The sequence below is a fragment of the Indicator indicator genome, chromosome 14 (assembly GCF_027791375.1).
Source record: "Indicator indicator isolate 239-I01 chromosome 14, UM_Iind_1.1, whole genome shotgun sequence".
Lineage (NCBI taxonomy): Eukaryota > Metazoa > Chordata > Aves > Piciformes > Indicatoridae > Indicator > Indicator indicator.
In genome coordinates, this window is record NC_072023.1 from 8,310,843 (window position 1) to 8,325,513 (window position 14,671).

General features: G+C 53.0%; 1 protein-coding gene across 1 annotated transcript; it reads left to right on the forward strand.

Moving 5' to 3' along the window:
* The first annotated feature begins 240 nt into the window (after positions 1 to 240).
* Positions 241 to 13,613, forward strand: PDGFB (platelet derived growth factor subunit B). Its single transcript, XM_054386980.1, has 6 exons — positions 241 to 396; positions 7,291 to 7,387; positions 10,486 to 10,569; positions 11,016 to 11,221; positions 12,957 to 13,098; positions 13,477 to 13,613. Exons 1-6 carry the CDS (start codon positions 241 to 243, stop codon positions 13,611 to 13,613), a joined length of 822 nt encoding a protein of 273 aa, XP_054242955.1.
* Positions 13,614 to 14,671: the final 1,058 nt, after the last annotated feature.

Consider the following 14,671-nt stretch of genomic DNA (forward strand, 5'->3'; position numbering starts at 1 on the left):
CAGAAAGGAATCCTGAAGCATCCCTTGTGGTGAGGGGGACACAGACTCTGGATGCGTATAATTTCGAGGGACTGCATTTTCTTTCCACCGGACTTATGAGATAGCGCAGAGGCAGGCGAGTCACCGAGAATTGCTTCTGTCTCCCTTCACCACCATCACCACCTCCTCTTCCAAGGGCTCCTGCAACTCTCCCACCACCAGCCCGGCTCGGAGGGGAAATGGGAACGCGGGGCGCCTTCGATGCCTGAGGTCGGGGGGCCGCGGAGCTGTTTGCGGGAAGCGTTTCCCTCTCGGGGCTCGCCGTCCATGTGCCCGCAGCCGGCGGGGCCTGAAGTCGGGATGAATTTCGGCGTAGTCTTCGCGTTCATCCTCTCCCTGCCCCTGGCCCGCCTGGAGGTGAGTTTCCGTCGCCGGCAGCGGGCGGTGCTGCCGAGCAGCGAGCTTCGGAGTGTGGGGCGGGAGACCGGCGGCGACGCCAGCCGCCCCGCAGGTGCGGCGGGGTGAAGCCCCGGGTGGCCGCGAAAAGCAGCGGAGCTGCACGGCGAGTGCCAGGAGCCCCGGCGGGCGGCGGCGTCCCTTCCTCTTTCTGAGGGAAGGGCCGAGCAGTGGCGCGGGCGTGCTAATGGCGGGTAGAGCCGGCCGCCCCCGGCCCTGTGGGGTAGCGACCGTTGGGGCCGGTTTCCCGCCTCGCCCCCTGTCAGGACGGGGCGCCTCCCTTCAGGACTGGCCCCGCCGGGGAGGTTTCGCGTGGAAATAAACCCATTCCCGTGTATGTCCCCGGCTGGAGTCAGCGGCAGGCTGGTGGAGAACGGGAGACTGGGTTTGTAAGCGGTCGCTGGTCGATGAGGGGGCCGGGGTGCAGCTGGGGCTTGCAGCTCCCAGCCCGGCTGGCAGCTTCACCCAGCGGCTGTCATCCAGCCACTGGCTCTGCCGAGTCTCTCACTCCCTCTGGCTATTTTGGCACCGCGGCAGCAGCATTTATGAGACAGGGACCAAGGCCCGGTTCCTACCTCCAGAATAATGCACAGTGTGAAACCCATCCTGGCATCACCAAGGGGATGATGGAGAAAGGGCAGGGGGCTTTGAAAAGGGTGAGGAGAGGGGAAGTGCAGCTAGAGACAGTGACACTGGGGTGGCATGGCCACTCAGTAAGGTGTGTGACTGTCTGGGGCCATGTGAAGAGGCAGGAGATAGGTGTCTCTAGTGCACTTGCACAGTCACGCAAGCATCTTGTCCTGCAGCCCTCCTGCATGCTCTGCTCTGCTCAGGAGGAAGCCAGGCTCACGGCAGTAGCCAGGTGGTGGATTTGGCTGATGAACATTTACCCTAATGCTTCTTCGGTGTCTCTGTGTGTAGAAATCAAAGCCCGATCCCAAGTGGTGGTTGAGGAAAAGCAGCCCCAAGACCCCAAATCCTTTGGCATCTACTGTCACATTTGCTGGTCTGATGGCATGCAGATTGAGGGGGTCAGAAAGCCTCTAAAACATTTACACATGGCAGTCAGTTTCTACTTTAGCTCTACCCAAGGTGGCAAAACCACAGGTTGGAGCTGCAGTTTAGGGGTTGTCAAGGGCAGGAAATATCCTTCCACCAAAACTTCCCTTCTGTTGCATCATTTCTTTCTCTTCCTTCATTTTTGGGCAGCCTCTCTTTGTGGGTGGCAAGGAAGGGGTTGGGTACAAAGCATCACATCACCGCCTTTGAGGGCCTGTTTTGACCTTGCCGAAGCCACAAAGGGAAGCAGTTAGAGCTGTGGGCTGCCCAGTGTTTGTTTTGGGCAGAGGATGGTATTTCCTCTGTGGGTGGCACAGATCTCTTTCTCCCATGCAATGTGAACCATCAGCTTTGGTTGGCGGTGGGGAAGGATGAAGACAGAAGTATGTGGTCCCAGGGGGCTGTTATTCTTCACCTGTAATTGCATTAAAAGACTGTATGACAGCTTAGTAGAGTTTGGCAATTCTGGCTCAGGGTTTTTTGGGAGGAACCGTGATGTTACCATTTTATGACCAGAGAACCAAGAAGGGTTCTGCTTTGGTAGGTGCTTCTGCTGGCATCCAATGCTCGCATCTACTTTGAGGGCAGTTGTGTTGCACCCTCTGCACCAGGCGCATTCAATACATGTGCTACCAGACTGCTGAACCATAGCCATCCTCTGAATGGGGCTGGCACCGCCTTTCCAGCCCTGCCCAGAGAAAGTGCATGGGGAACAGTAGCTGTCCCTGATCAGTGGAGGTCCAAGTTGGGAGATGGAGCCTCCTGAGTTCCTTTCCCTCTTCGATCACACCCATCTGAAGCTGGAAAGCCCTGGAGTTCTTCCACCCAGAGGGAGCAGGAGCCTCAGCGGGAAGGTATTTGCCAGTTGGGAAGTGAGGATGGTAAACCAATTTGCATTTGCCCAACGGGCTGTAATAAGTTGCCTTGCAACATTTACAGAGCTGGGCTGAGCCCAGTGTGGTTGTGCTGGGGTGAAGCCCCACTGGCAGGGCTTTCTGGAATTCCTGAGGAATGGGGCGCGGCTGGGCGCTTGCTTATAACCTCAGCCCAGCTCCCTGTCGCTTTTTGCTGGTGCAGGGCTCTGGGGTTCTTCCTAAGTCTTCCCAGTGTGAGGCTGTGACAAGGACAAAGCAGTGGAAGCTGGGATGGATGACATGTCTGGGGTGAGCTTGTGCAAGGAACCAGGCGAGTTGTCCCTGCCTCCCTCTCACCATCAGCTGATGTGCTGCAGCAGGAGAGAATGACAGTGGTTCCTATGCCGCTTCCAGTGCTGCTGGCACACAGCTGGCCTGAGGGATGGAAATGCCTTCAGCCCTAGAAGGAGAGGTGTCAGGGGAGCGTGGGGGAGCTGGGTAGAGCAGTGGAGTCCCCCTTGAAATGGGAAAAGGGTGGGTAGGTGTGGCTGTATTTTAGGAACGTGGGATAGATCAAACGTTACGTTTGATTCTTTTAAGGGAGGAAAATATATAAACTGTTGTCCTCTGTGGAAGGGGCATGTGTGAGGAGGGTTGTGCCTGCTGCAGGGAGAGGCACGGAGGACAGGCAATGCCAGGAGTGGTGCTGAAAGGATGGAAGCCCTGTGCCAGGGGAACAAGAGCCTCTGGGGTTCAGTGGGCTGCTGGCAGGTGCTGCTGGTCTTGGTCTCTGACAGGGAATGTGGTGGAGTCTCCCCTCAGGGTCCTCATGTCAGCTTCAAAGGGAATTAAAAAATGCTATTTGTTTGGGATTTTTTGCCTGGCTGATCACTTGAGACCCTGATGGGAAAATCCTCTGCCATGGTCAGTGTGGAGGTGGTCTGGAAAGTCCTCCTCTCTTGTGCAGAATGAGTAGCTGAGTGGTTCTTTGCCCCGGACTTGTGCTGCTGCTGTCCTGTGTGCAGTCACACATGGATATGTAGATACACTACCTCAAGAAAGAGGACTGGAGGAGTCATCACCTTGGAAATATCCTTGGCTGGTTTCTTTGAGCCCTGAGGGTCTATCTTCCCTGCCAGCTGCACAGTCTTTTCTCTTTCCTCCTCTTTCCTCCTCTGTATCTGCTGTGCTACCAAGAGAGAGACACCTTTGGGCAAGACTCTGAAACCCTTGATTGTGAATAGCTGGAGGGAGGACTGGAGCACAGCCCTGCATATTCCCTGCACCACCTCAGCAGTGGCTGATAGCAAGGAGACTTTTCAGCATCCCTGATGCTCAGAAGCAGACGTTGTCAGAAAGTTCCAGAAGCAGAGTTTGGAGGGGTTAGGGAGGAGGCTGCTCGTGGGAAACAGTGTACGTGGGGCGCTAGGAGCAGGGAATGTCCTGTTTGCGTGTGCAGCAAGGCCCTGAATTGGTTTGCAGTGGCCAAACAACTCTGCTGACGTCTGGGAGGAGGGAGGCAAAGCTGGCGTCACAGCTGCAGCGCAGAGCAGCTGCTGGGCAGGTGAGGCCTCTGCCCAGGTGATCTACTGCCTTGTTTCAGGTGTGCCCTGCCTCTTGTTCCCCAAGCACCACCAGATGAGAGAAGGGGAGGAGATGTCCCTGACAGTCTCCTGGCAGAGTGGGGGATGCCCCTGAGGTTCGGGGGAGAGCCAGACACTGCGGGCAGAGGAAGGGAGGGAAGAGCAAACTTACTTTCTTCTAGGAATTCAGGGCCTCACAGGAATATGAGGCCAGGCCTTGGGGCACTTGACAGCCAGCCAGGAGTCCATTGAGACAAAAGTCTTCTTTGATCTGCTGCACAGTTAAAAAGGAGATTGTTAACCTGTATTAGACAAATAACTCCAGAGGAGCTGGTAGGCAGGAAAAGCACCAGCTGCTTGAGCTGGTCTGTTGGGCATCTCACCTCCTGCAATGCTCCTCCACCTTCTGACCCCATGGGCTTGGAATAAGGTGACTGATGGACCTCTGCTTCTCTGTGTTCCATCACCACCAATGCCCAGAACCTGGGTGTGTGTTGCCCCAATATCAGAGCCCTCCGTGCATGGGGCTGGCATGGAGGGCCAGAGGCATGGCTGTTCCAAATCACAGAGCACAAAGGGAGCAAGGACAAACTGTGCAGATCAGGTCTGTATAATTGCTCTTAGTGCAGCCTTGGGCACAGTTCTGCACTGCTAGAGGAAAGTAAGGAGCTTCACAGGCTTTTGATTGTCATTGGCAGAGCTGCCTCAAAAACCTCGGGGAGGAGGACAAGATTATGAGCCATGTGGGCTGGTGATACGCCGTAGCCATGCTGGTAGTATCTGCAACAAGGAAAATTTGGCACCTAAAAACTACTGCTGTGAGCAGGGAGTAGAGCTTTTTCCTACAGACAATCCTCAGCAGTTCAGCTCCCGAGGGCCTACATTTGCAAGCCCTGATTCGTGTCTGTTCCCCCTGCTTAGTTAGCAAGGTGACACCTCCCAGCTTGCCTCCAAAGTCACTGAGTCTCGTAACACCTGCCCACGCTCTCCCCCAGCAAGTGCTGGAGTTTAAAATAAAGTTCCACTTCCTACACGTATTAAGTGTCAGGAAGGACCAGGGGCATCTGTGCGCAGCAGCGTTTGCACACAAATGCATTGGGCTGACAGGTGCAAACATTGAACAGCCTGCAGCTTCACCACCCAGCACTCAGCCCCGGCTTGCAAGTACTGGGAATTGCAAATGATACCTTTTCCAGTAAATGTGTGTGGCACAAGGCAGGGAAGTACTGCAGAGCCTCTCCAGCACTGGGCTGTTGGTCCCACTCTTCCTCATGCAGCAGGAGTTGTCAGAAGGCATCTTCATTTCGCAGCTATTCAGTGATCCCTGAATTACACAAGTCTCTCTCTTGCTGTGCATTCATGACTGATGCCACTTCCCTCTCCCTCAGAGACTGAGGAAGTAATGCCTGGGGATGTAAAATCTGCTTTTTTCTGCAGGCGGACAGCCAGATCTGTGGTGAGATGTGACAGTGACAGGGATGGAGCAAGGCAGAGAGGCTCAATCTGACTCAAGCTCTCTGGTGGATCTGGCTGCGAAGGTTTAAGACACTAGTGCCCTCTGCTCTGCAGCTGTCCTAGGAGGTTTCTGCCCCCATGACTTGGGCTGCCACGGTCTTCAAGCCACCAGGTCCTAGTTTAAGTTATAGTATTAGAGGGTTATCAGCAGGGCTGAGGGGGCAGCCGTCCTACTACCCTGTTAGTAGAGGCAAAGGGCGAGTGGCCAGGCACGTGTGGGAGGGTGCCAGGCTCAAGCAGCCACGCAAAAGTGGCTGCAGGTTTGGGCTAAAGTCCTAACGGTTTAAAAACCAACATTTAACCACCTGCCTGGCGGTTTTCCTCAAGTCCAAGCAGAAGGGAAGCGTTCTGCACTGAACACAGGCAGGGAGGGAATAGCTGTCCACCAGAAGGACCACACACATGCCACCAACTGCCCATAAAAACCCACATGAAAATCCCTGTGCTTCACAAGTACACGAGCCAAGTTCTTCTCTCAGTTACAGGGGCATGTGTAGGGCTGTGGCTCAGACAGTATCCAGCACCCAGCTGAAAGAGCAGCTTTTCCGCATGAGTAGCCCTGAATGAAGAGAGCTGGGAGCTAAGCAAACACTTTGGCCAGTACTCTCCTCCGTCTCCTTTTCCAGTCTTTCGGAAGTATGTTTTAATCAGTGCTTGCTTTCCCACACCACTCCTTTGTAGTCTTGCTAAGTGCTGTCACTGAGGCCCATTCAAGCCTGGTGCCAGAGTGAAATTCCCAAGAAGCGGATGGCGTGACACCTGCCTGCACAAACTCTGAATCTGGGCCATCATCTGATGCCTATGAACCCTCTTCCTTAAGATTTTTTGGCATTGACATGCAATGACATCCAAACTCCCATGTGTTTCTTCAGCCAAATCAGCTCCAACAGCCTTTCATGTCCTCCCTGCAGCATTTGTGGTTTCACAGCAGCCTTGTGCCGGAGCAGCCTCAGCTGCAAAGGTCAATCTTCCTCTCCAACCCTCACCTTTTTTTTTTTTTCTTTTGTGTGTGTGTGTGTGAAAAGTATGCAAATGCTGCTTATTATTGGGCCGCGGTTTGGAAGCACACGCGCGCGCACACGCACACACACCCCGTATCTGACAAAACCCGTGTGAGGGAGTTTCATAACTGAGGGAAATATTGGGAAGGTTTTTATCTGATAGCATAAGGGAAGTCTGTTAAAACGCCTTTACTGCAGGCAGCAGGAATGAGAAGCCACCTGGAGAAGTCATATAGCACCGGAGAAGGAAGCCTTGCTGGCTGCATGGATAGCGTTCAGGGCTCTGCTGCACAGTCTGGCTATTTGTTGTCTTTTTTTAATCTGCCAACCACTTTACATATTCTTTTTTTTTTTATGTAGTGATAGGATGAAGAGTAATGGCTTTAAGCTGGAAGAGGGTAGATTTAGACTAGATGTTAGGAAGAAATTCTTTACAGTGAGGGTGGTGTGACAGTGGAACAGGTTGCACAAGGAGATTGTGGATGCTCCCTCCCTGGAAGTTCAAAGCCAGGCTGGACAGGGTCTTGAGCAACCTCATCTAGTGCAAATTGTCCCTGCCCATGGCACGGGGTTGAAACTAAGTGATCTTTAAGGGCCCTTCCAACCCAAACCATTCTATGATTCTATGATTTACATGAGAGGTGACAGGAAGGGCTCTCACTTTTGCTCAGGTTTCAGGATGATGCCTTCATGAGGACATGTCTTTGTGTTTTGCTGCTTCTGTTGTGCCTCCTCCATGCTCCTTCCATTCCCCCCCACTTCTGCCTGGTCTTGCAGTCAGTATTTGCAGGTCACCTCTCTAATGCTTGTTTCTCCCCTTCTTTTCTTTGTGTCACCTGGCAGGGGGACCCCATACCCGAAGACATTTATGAGATTTTGGGCAGCAGCTCAGTGCGTTCCATCAGCGACCTGCAGCGTGCTCTGCGGATAGACTCCGTAGGTAAATCTCCTCTTCACCAAACACTCCTCTACTTTTTCTTAACCTTTTGGGGTGAAGGGAGGGGTTGTTCTGTTTTCCAGCAGGCACACTATTAACAGACCTCACTATAAATGTAGGAGCCATTCATGAGCCAGGACCTGACTATTTATACAACTAACCCCCCTGAAACCTGTGGGTGTTAGGCACCTACGTGTCTTTTTAGATCTCCTCTTATATGGTCTTTCAAGGGACTCTGGCTTCCAAAAGTGATAGGAGTTGGCCAAGGTGAGTGCAAGGAACTGAGGTCAGCACTATTCACCCTGGGAGAAGCACAGGCAGAAAGACCTGAATTGGCCAAGGATCAGTTTAGCAGGTGGTAAAGAGGGAAGTGGAAATAGGGTGACAGAGTAGGAAAGACCTGACTGAGTTCTCAGGTTTAGCATGCACAAAAGGCCCTGAGCTGCCAGAGGCTCTGAGGACAGGAGCAGCAAAGCTCTTGTCCATGAGTGAGACACAGGACAGGGGCTATCAGGGTAGCATTGATTCACCTCCTGCCCCTAGATAAGAGCTTCGGGGGCTGCAGCGCCTCGGGGTCACTTGGCCAGCGCTGAGCACAGCAAGCTGCAGGAGCGTGAAGCGTGGAGGGGTCGGCACGTGTGGGAATTGGAGCACGCGCCTCGGCGGCTGGGCAGGCCCAGGAATTTATTTATAAACGGTCTCTTCAGAGCAAATTCCTTTCTATTCTAACCCTGCTCCCGCCCGTCGTCCCCCACCCCCCCCAGCTCGCCTTCTCTCTCGTGTTTTGTCTGTTTGGAGCTTTGTAATCCTTGCCGAGACACTATCTACGGGGGAACAGAATTTCCTGCTTTTGTTTCCTATGCCAGTCCAACCACTGGCGCAGTCTCAAAAGCATTCCCGCTGCCTTTCAAAACGGCCCTGGAGGGGCAGGGGGGGGAAAGCTAGGGGGAGGGCACCAGCTGTGTTCAGCTATTGTTTGCCTCAGAAAGAGGCGACAAGGCTCCCCACCACCACCACAGCCACTCCCTGCCCTCACCAGTTCCCTCCTTGTCCATGAGCCACACAATGGGGCAGCTTCCAAAATTAGCTGTTCTGGATTGTCCCAGGCAGGTGCCCCCGCCCCAGTCCTCTTCATGGCTGACCCAGGGTGTAGAAAGACAACCTGGGAGAGGGAGAGACCCAGTTTTCAATAGGAGATTTGGGTTGAGTCAACAGTTGTTGCTAGTTTTCTGCCCCGCCACGAATTCAACCTCTTTTGCAAAAGGCAGCCCCCACCTTTGTTTGCTAAACTGCCAGGCAGCACAGGATGGAGGGGTGGGGAAGGAATGGCTGTGAAGATGTGTGCAGTCTGTCATGTCCTGGTGTCTAAGGAACAGATACATTGCTATTGCAGTTACTAACTGCCCTCAGGATTAAGAAATAGAATGGTCTTGAAAAGCCCATTGGAATGGGAAAAAGCTGCAGAGCTTTGAGTCACTGGTTTCACTTCAGGTCCCACATGGGAAATGCTGGTCAGGGAAACAGAAAGTAGCGCTATGAAGCTCTGTTGCACCCTGTGACTCTCATCTGCACCCAGGTACTGACCAAGTGGCATCACCATTTGCTCACTTTGTGTGGAATTAGTGTATTAGCAAATAAATGTATTAGCAAAACGATCCCAAAGCACCTGGAGCTATTCCCTGTGCTGTTCACACCCCTTGTATGTGTCACAGCTGCTGCCCTCCACTGACTGTGCAGGCAGCCAGGATTAGGCAGCTCCAGGAGTCAGATGAGCTGAGCTCCCGCTGACCTGAGGTGATACTGCAGCCCACAATGCAGGCATGATTGTCTAAGCCAGTGATCCAGACACCCTCTGTAGCCCCCCTGGAGAGCTAGAGCATGATCCACTAGATCTCATTTTGGGTGTCTGCCTCAGAGTGAAATGAATGGTGTCCTAGAATTGATCATACCTCTCCAGGGGCTTTAAAGGGTGTCTGTCTGTCCACCTCACTCATAGACATTCACTGCTTAGGCACAGGATTCCTGCCTTGTGAATACAACTTCTGTGCACCCATCCCAAATCCTTCAGCACTTGCTTTTGAGCTGAGCAGAGAGCAGAGTCTCTGTTCCCTCTTGTAAGAGGGCTGCACTAGAGCAGGACTGAGGAAGAGGGATGGGACATGATAGGTATGGGAAATCTGCTCCAACACACATCTGATAAACAGACATCTTCCACTGGCCCCTAATTCCCTTTAAGAAAATTGCTCCCTTGATGCTGACGTCCATTCAGCTTCCTTCAGCTGCTAAAGCAGGTCAGAGAAGGAAAGAGCTGTGGCTGGGTGGGAGCTATCTCCAAGCATGGCCATTGTCCAGAGCTCAGGAGGGGCTGCATGTTGGAGTGCTCCATGGGGATTATGGGCATTTCTCTATTCAGCACTTCCTATGGGAAAAAGCAATGGGGTGGGAGGGAACTGCTCAGGGCTGGCCTGAATGCTATCTGCCTTCCTCTCCCATCGCTGACTGAAATACCTCCAAACTCTGCAGCTTACCTTAGAGCAGGATAGGAAAAAAGACATTTCAACTTTATTTTTCTGTTCTTCTGTCACAAAACTAACCCTAACCCAGAGCATCTGTGGTAGGTTGGGAGAGAGAAAGCAAGCACCCCACCTCCCACCCATCATCCCCCTTTGCCTGTCTTCTCACACCTGAACTCTCCCAGTCCCAGGCTCAGTGAGGCACATCAGTGTTATGTAGCAAACTTTCTGCTTGTCCCATCTGGTCTTTGATCCTCCTTGCCATATTATGGCCTCAGCCAGCTGATCCTCTCTGATGCTAGACAGCCCTGCTGTAGGCCTGGAGTTTTCCTCTCCCAGACCTGATTGTGACTCCTCTTTCATGATAAGCTTGTTACTTTGAACTGCCTAGTCTGAGAAAAGAGCAAACTGAGAGCTCCTGTGCACTAGCACAGCTGTGCCCTTGCTGGTGGATTTACACCTAGTGTGAATTACTGGAGCTGTGGCTGTCCTACATCTCTGCACGTTGCCTGATGAGCAGAACACAAGTGTCTGCCATCTTCTCCTGCCTCTTACTGATGCTAATTGGTCATGTCTTCCCTTTTGCAGAGGAGGATAGCTCGAGCCTGGACCTGAATGCAACTCACATTGGTCAAAGCCCCATAGCCCTGTCTCGAGAGCGACGAAGCCTAGGTGAGTGAGGGGTGTTGTACTTTGTGATTGTTGGGGCACCCACCTGGGCAGATATGAGTCGGTGCAGATGCCTGTCTGAAATACTTGTGTGGGAATAGAGGTTATAGAGGGTCTGGGCCTCACATGAGAGCTTGGCATTACACCCCAGGAGGGCATGAGAGGGAGTCTGGAGCTCTGCAAGCTGCTCTGCTTTAAATCCTGCTGGTGCTGATTTGCTCTAAAGAAGTGTCATCTCCTGCCTAGGACTGCTGCTGCAGTGGGAAGCATCTTTTTCTTGGGGACTCTGTCCAGGGAAGGAGCTGGAGGGGTGGGAAAAGGAGAAAGAAGGGGGGTGTGTGAGAGGGCTGTCAGGGGCCTCTCTCTTCCAGCAGAGGTGGCTGCAGTGGCTTTGCAGTAGCAGCTGCAAAGTCTGTTTCATCCCTGCTTCTTCCCAGGGCCCTCTGCAGACGCTCTGGCAGCAGCAGAGCCAGCTGTCCTGGCGGAGTGCAAGACACGGGCGGTGGTCTTTGAAATCTCCCGCAACATGGTGGACAGCACCAACGCCAACTTCGTGGTGTGGCCACCCTGCGTGGAGGTGCAGCGCTGCTCCGGGTGTTGCAACAACCGCAACGTGCAGTGCCGCCCCACACAGATTCGCGTCCGGCACGTCCAGGTAAGGCAGACACCTCCCGCTGCTCCCTCCTCCCGCAAGCCACCTCCAGCCCCACCCCCCCCGAAAACCACCGCTGCAGTGGGGCTCAGGTGAAGGCTCCCGCAGCTGTTGGTTCCCTCACATCCCCTCTGCAATCACATCTTCTGCGTTACCACACGGTGCTGCAGCCTCTGGTGTGGGGTGACTGACATCCATGCCAGCTCCTGGGAGGGCTGGTGCTGTCCAGCAGCTGGGGACTGTCACCACAGCAGAGCTACAGGGCACCAGCCCCAGCTGCCGCTCTGCGCCTTGGCTGTTCCTGTGGCTGAAGGCAGCCTTGTCTGCTGTGTTAGAGCAGAAGAAACAGGACATTTTCATCTCAGGAACTTACTTTGATGCAAAAAGAGGAGGGTTTGCAGTGTCAGTGCTCCATCCCCGCTCTGCCGCTGCAGTTTCTTCCTAAGACACACACTGGAGCAGCTTCTCCTCTTTCTTAGCTCCACAGTTACCTCCTGACCTATTCCATCAGCAAGCAGGCACCTGACAGCTAACCTCTTGAGCTGATCCTGCCCTCTGCACAGCCACCAGTGATCTCCTCACAGCTTCCTCCCAGACAGCTTGTTTAAAAATAATACTCATCCCATACTGATCCTCTGCCTGAGCTGTAAGAGACTCCCCCAGGCAGGCAGCAGAGGTTGGCTGGGAGAGGTTGTATTCATACAGCCCTTTTCATCAGGAAATTCCTTTCTCAGAAAAGCCAGGCTGAACGAGGGAAAAATGGGGGGGAGCAGGAGTTGTTTTTGTGGAAAAAACAAGTGAGAGGTCAGAAGCCAGCCTGAAAAAGTGACCTGGAAATGGTTTCTTTGAGGACAGAGGTCTCTCTATTGTTTGGCTGGAAGTGTTTGTCTAGCAAGCAGCGTGTGGTCTGAAGCGTGTGGAGTGGGCTTTCAAGGAAAGATAAACAGCCTGGCTGCCTCAGTGCTGGCTGAGGGATGCTGCTGGGGGCAGTGGGTTTAGAGGAATTCAATCCCAGATGCAAGGCAGAGTGAGTATTTATAGCTTATGGAGCACTTCAGGGACTGTGGTCTTGGTAGATAAGCTGAGTGGGGTCAGGCCTGGCTGCTCCTGGAATGGGAGGACCCCCTAGAAAGCCTATGCCCTGTGGTGGGGTGTGAAGCAGTAAGTCTTCACTCTGAGTCAGCACTGGTGGAGAGTCCGAGGGAATTTCCAGAGCACCGCCTTTCCCATGAAGCACAGAGCTGAGGGCTTCAGCCCTGCGAGTTATTAAAGAGCTTGAGACAAATTCAGACAGGCCTCAGCAGAGCTGGTTAAGCTGTGTTTGCTTGATCGGTCCTCAGTTTTTCTCCTTTTACCCTTCCTGTAGGATCCTGTGGAAACTAATTTCTGGTTGCCCCCAGGTCTCTGCCATCACATCTGTCATAAACAGGCTATAGTGTGTTCTGCAGGTCCCATGTTTCTGTCTGTCATCAGCCAGTCATCCTGCTTAAGCAGCAGTAGCAGTCAGGAATAAGGGAGACAACCAGTCACATCCAAACTTGTCCTGCCTACGTCTGCCCTGCTGTCATGTGCAGAATTAGCTCCCATACACACCACCCCTGAATTTGAACCGTGCTCTATAAACTGCCTTCTTACTCTTTAGGAAGAAGGCCAGTGCTGAAGCCTATGGGCACTGACTATTTTCAGAGCAGGATCTGCAGCTGTGTTCATCTTTTCCTTCCCTCTCTCTTCCAAATAGGTGAACAAGATCGAATTTGTCCAGAGGAAGCCAAAATTCAAAAAAGTCGTTGTGCCTTTGGAGGACCACGTGCAGTGTCGCTGCGAAGCGGTGTCCCGTCCACCCCCCAGGAGCAGCCGGCCAGGGCCACGCGAGCAACGCCGTAAGGACCTGGGCATTATTAGAGTGGAGGGAGGCACGAGGAGAGAGGCTGAGGAGGGAGGAAAGAGCCCTCCACTGGTTGCAGTCTGCTTAACTCCCTTGAATCCCATGGGCTGGCTAAACCCAGCCAAGAGACTGACCTCTGTTTGCCTGCAAGGGGCTGAAATAGAGGGGAAGGTGAGAGGTGAGGGGAAGGGCATCGTGGGAAAAGGAAGAGCGCAGAGACCATAAAGAACAGAGAACAAGGGACAGAAGAACAGAAGGAGGTCTTGTGACCCTCCTGTCGCAGAGCTCTTTGTTGATAGTGTGTGGAGAAAGGTATTTCAACATGAGCCGGCTGCCCCTTGCTGCACAGACACTCTCCCTTCTGTTTTGGCAGGCCTGTCCCCTGCGTTCACCACAGCCGCTGTCTCGCAGCGGCAGCGAGTACGCCGGCCGCCGCCGCAGAAGAGGAAACATAAGAAGTACAAGCATGTCAACGATAAGAAAGTGCTGAAAGAAATCCTCATAGCATAGAAGTGCTGGCAGGGGAGAGAGAGCACAAAGCAGGTAACAGCAAGCTGCTTTTCCTGTTGGGAGAGATGTTCTCCCAGGACATGGTTCTACCCAGGCATCTCAGACCCTCCCTGCAGCACTGGACACTTGTTCAATAGGGAGCTACTGCAGGGCCTGGGCATGATAGAACCCAGATTGAAAGAGGGGGAAGTATCAGGCTGGGACCCAATATGTGCATCTTATTTAGGGCTTTATGGCTCTGTGCAAAGGTGGAAAGATCGTGCTGCAACAATGCTTGCTGTCAGGCCCTGCCTTCTTCTTTCTCTGCCTCCCTTACAGGCAGAGAGTGAGCCTGACTTCTCTCTACACCTAAATCCCCTCAGGGTTCATGTAATTCATCTCTTCTGTGGAGCAGCTCTTGTTCTCCTTTCTCTATTGATTCTCTGTTGAAAGCAGAGAATTAATGTTGCTCTGGGGATCCCTTTTGCTTTTATTTTGTTAGCTGAGTTGGCAGAAAGACTGAAAATCAGCAACACTTTTGGTTCGTCTTTCCCCTAGCGGGAAGCCTGTGTGCATAAAAAAGGTCATGCCAGGGGAAAGGAGAACTGGAATCTCTGGCAAGAGATCTGGAGTTTGTCAGTTCAGGATCTGATTCTTCTCTCCCTGACTTGTGTAAACAGGAGTAAGTCCCTTGTCATTAGAAGAATTTCACTGGTACAAGAGAAAGGAGAATAAATCCTGGTTTCCCATCAGGTGAAGGTGCAAAAAAGAGAGAAAGAATGGCCAGGGCACAGACCATGGGGCTGAATTTAAAGAGAGGTAGCACAGCCTAACAGGGAAAGTCCTGGCCTGTGACTCAGCAGTTCCAGCTCTGCCACAGCCCCTTGAATGAGCCTGGGCTGTTTCAATTCACATTCACTTCCCCTTGCCTTGGAAGAGGGGCATTTGAGGCGCTGGAGACCAGGGGCTCCAGGTGGTGTCTTGGAATTGATATTCCCATGCTTAGCACCACAGTGGCTCTGATTATCCCAGGATCTTCCTAGCTAGGCCAAACTTCCCAGAGTAGAAATAATGCAAAC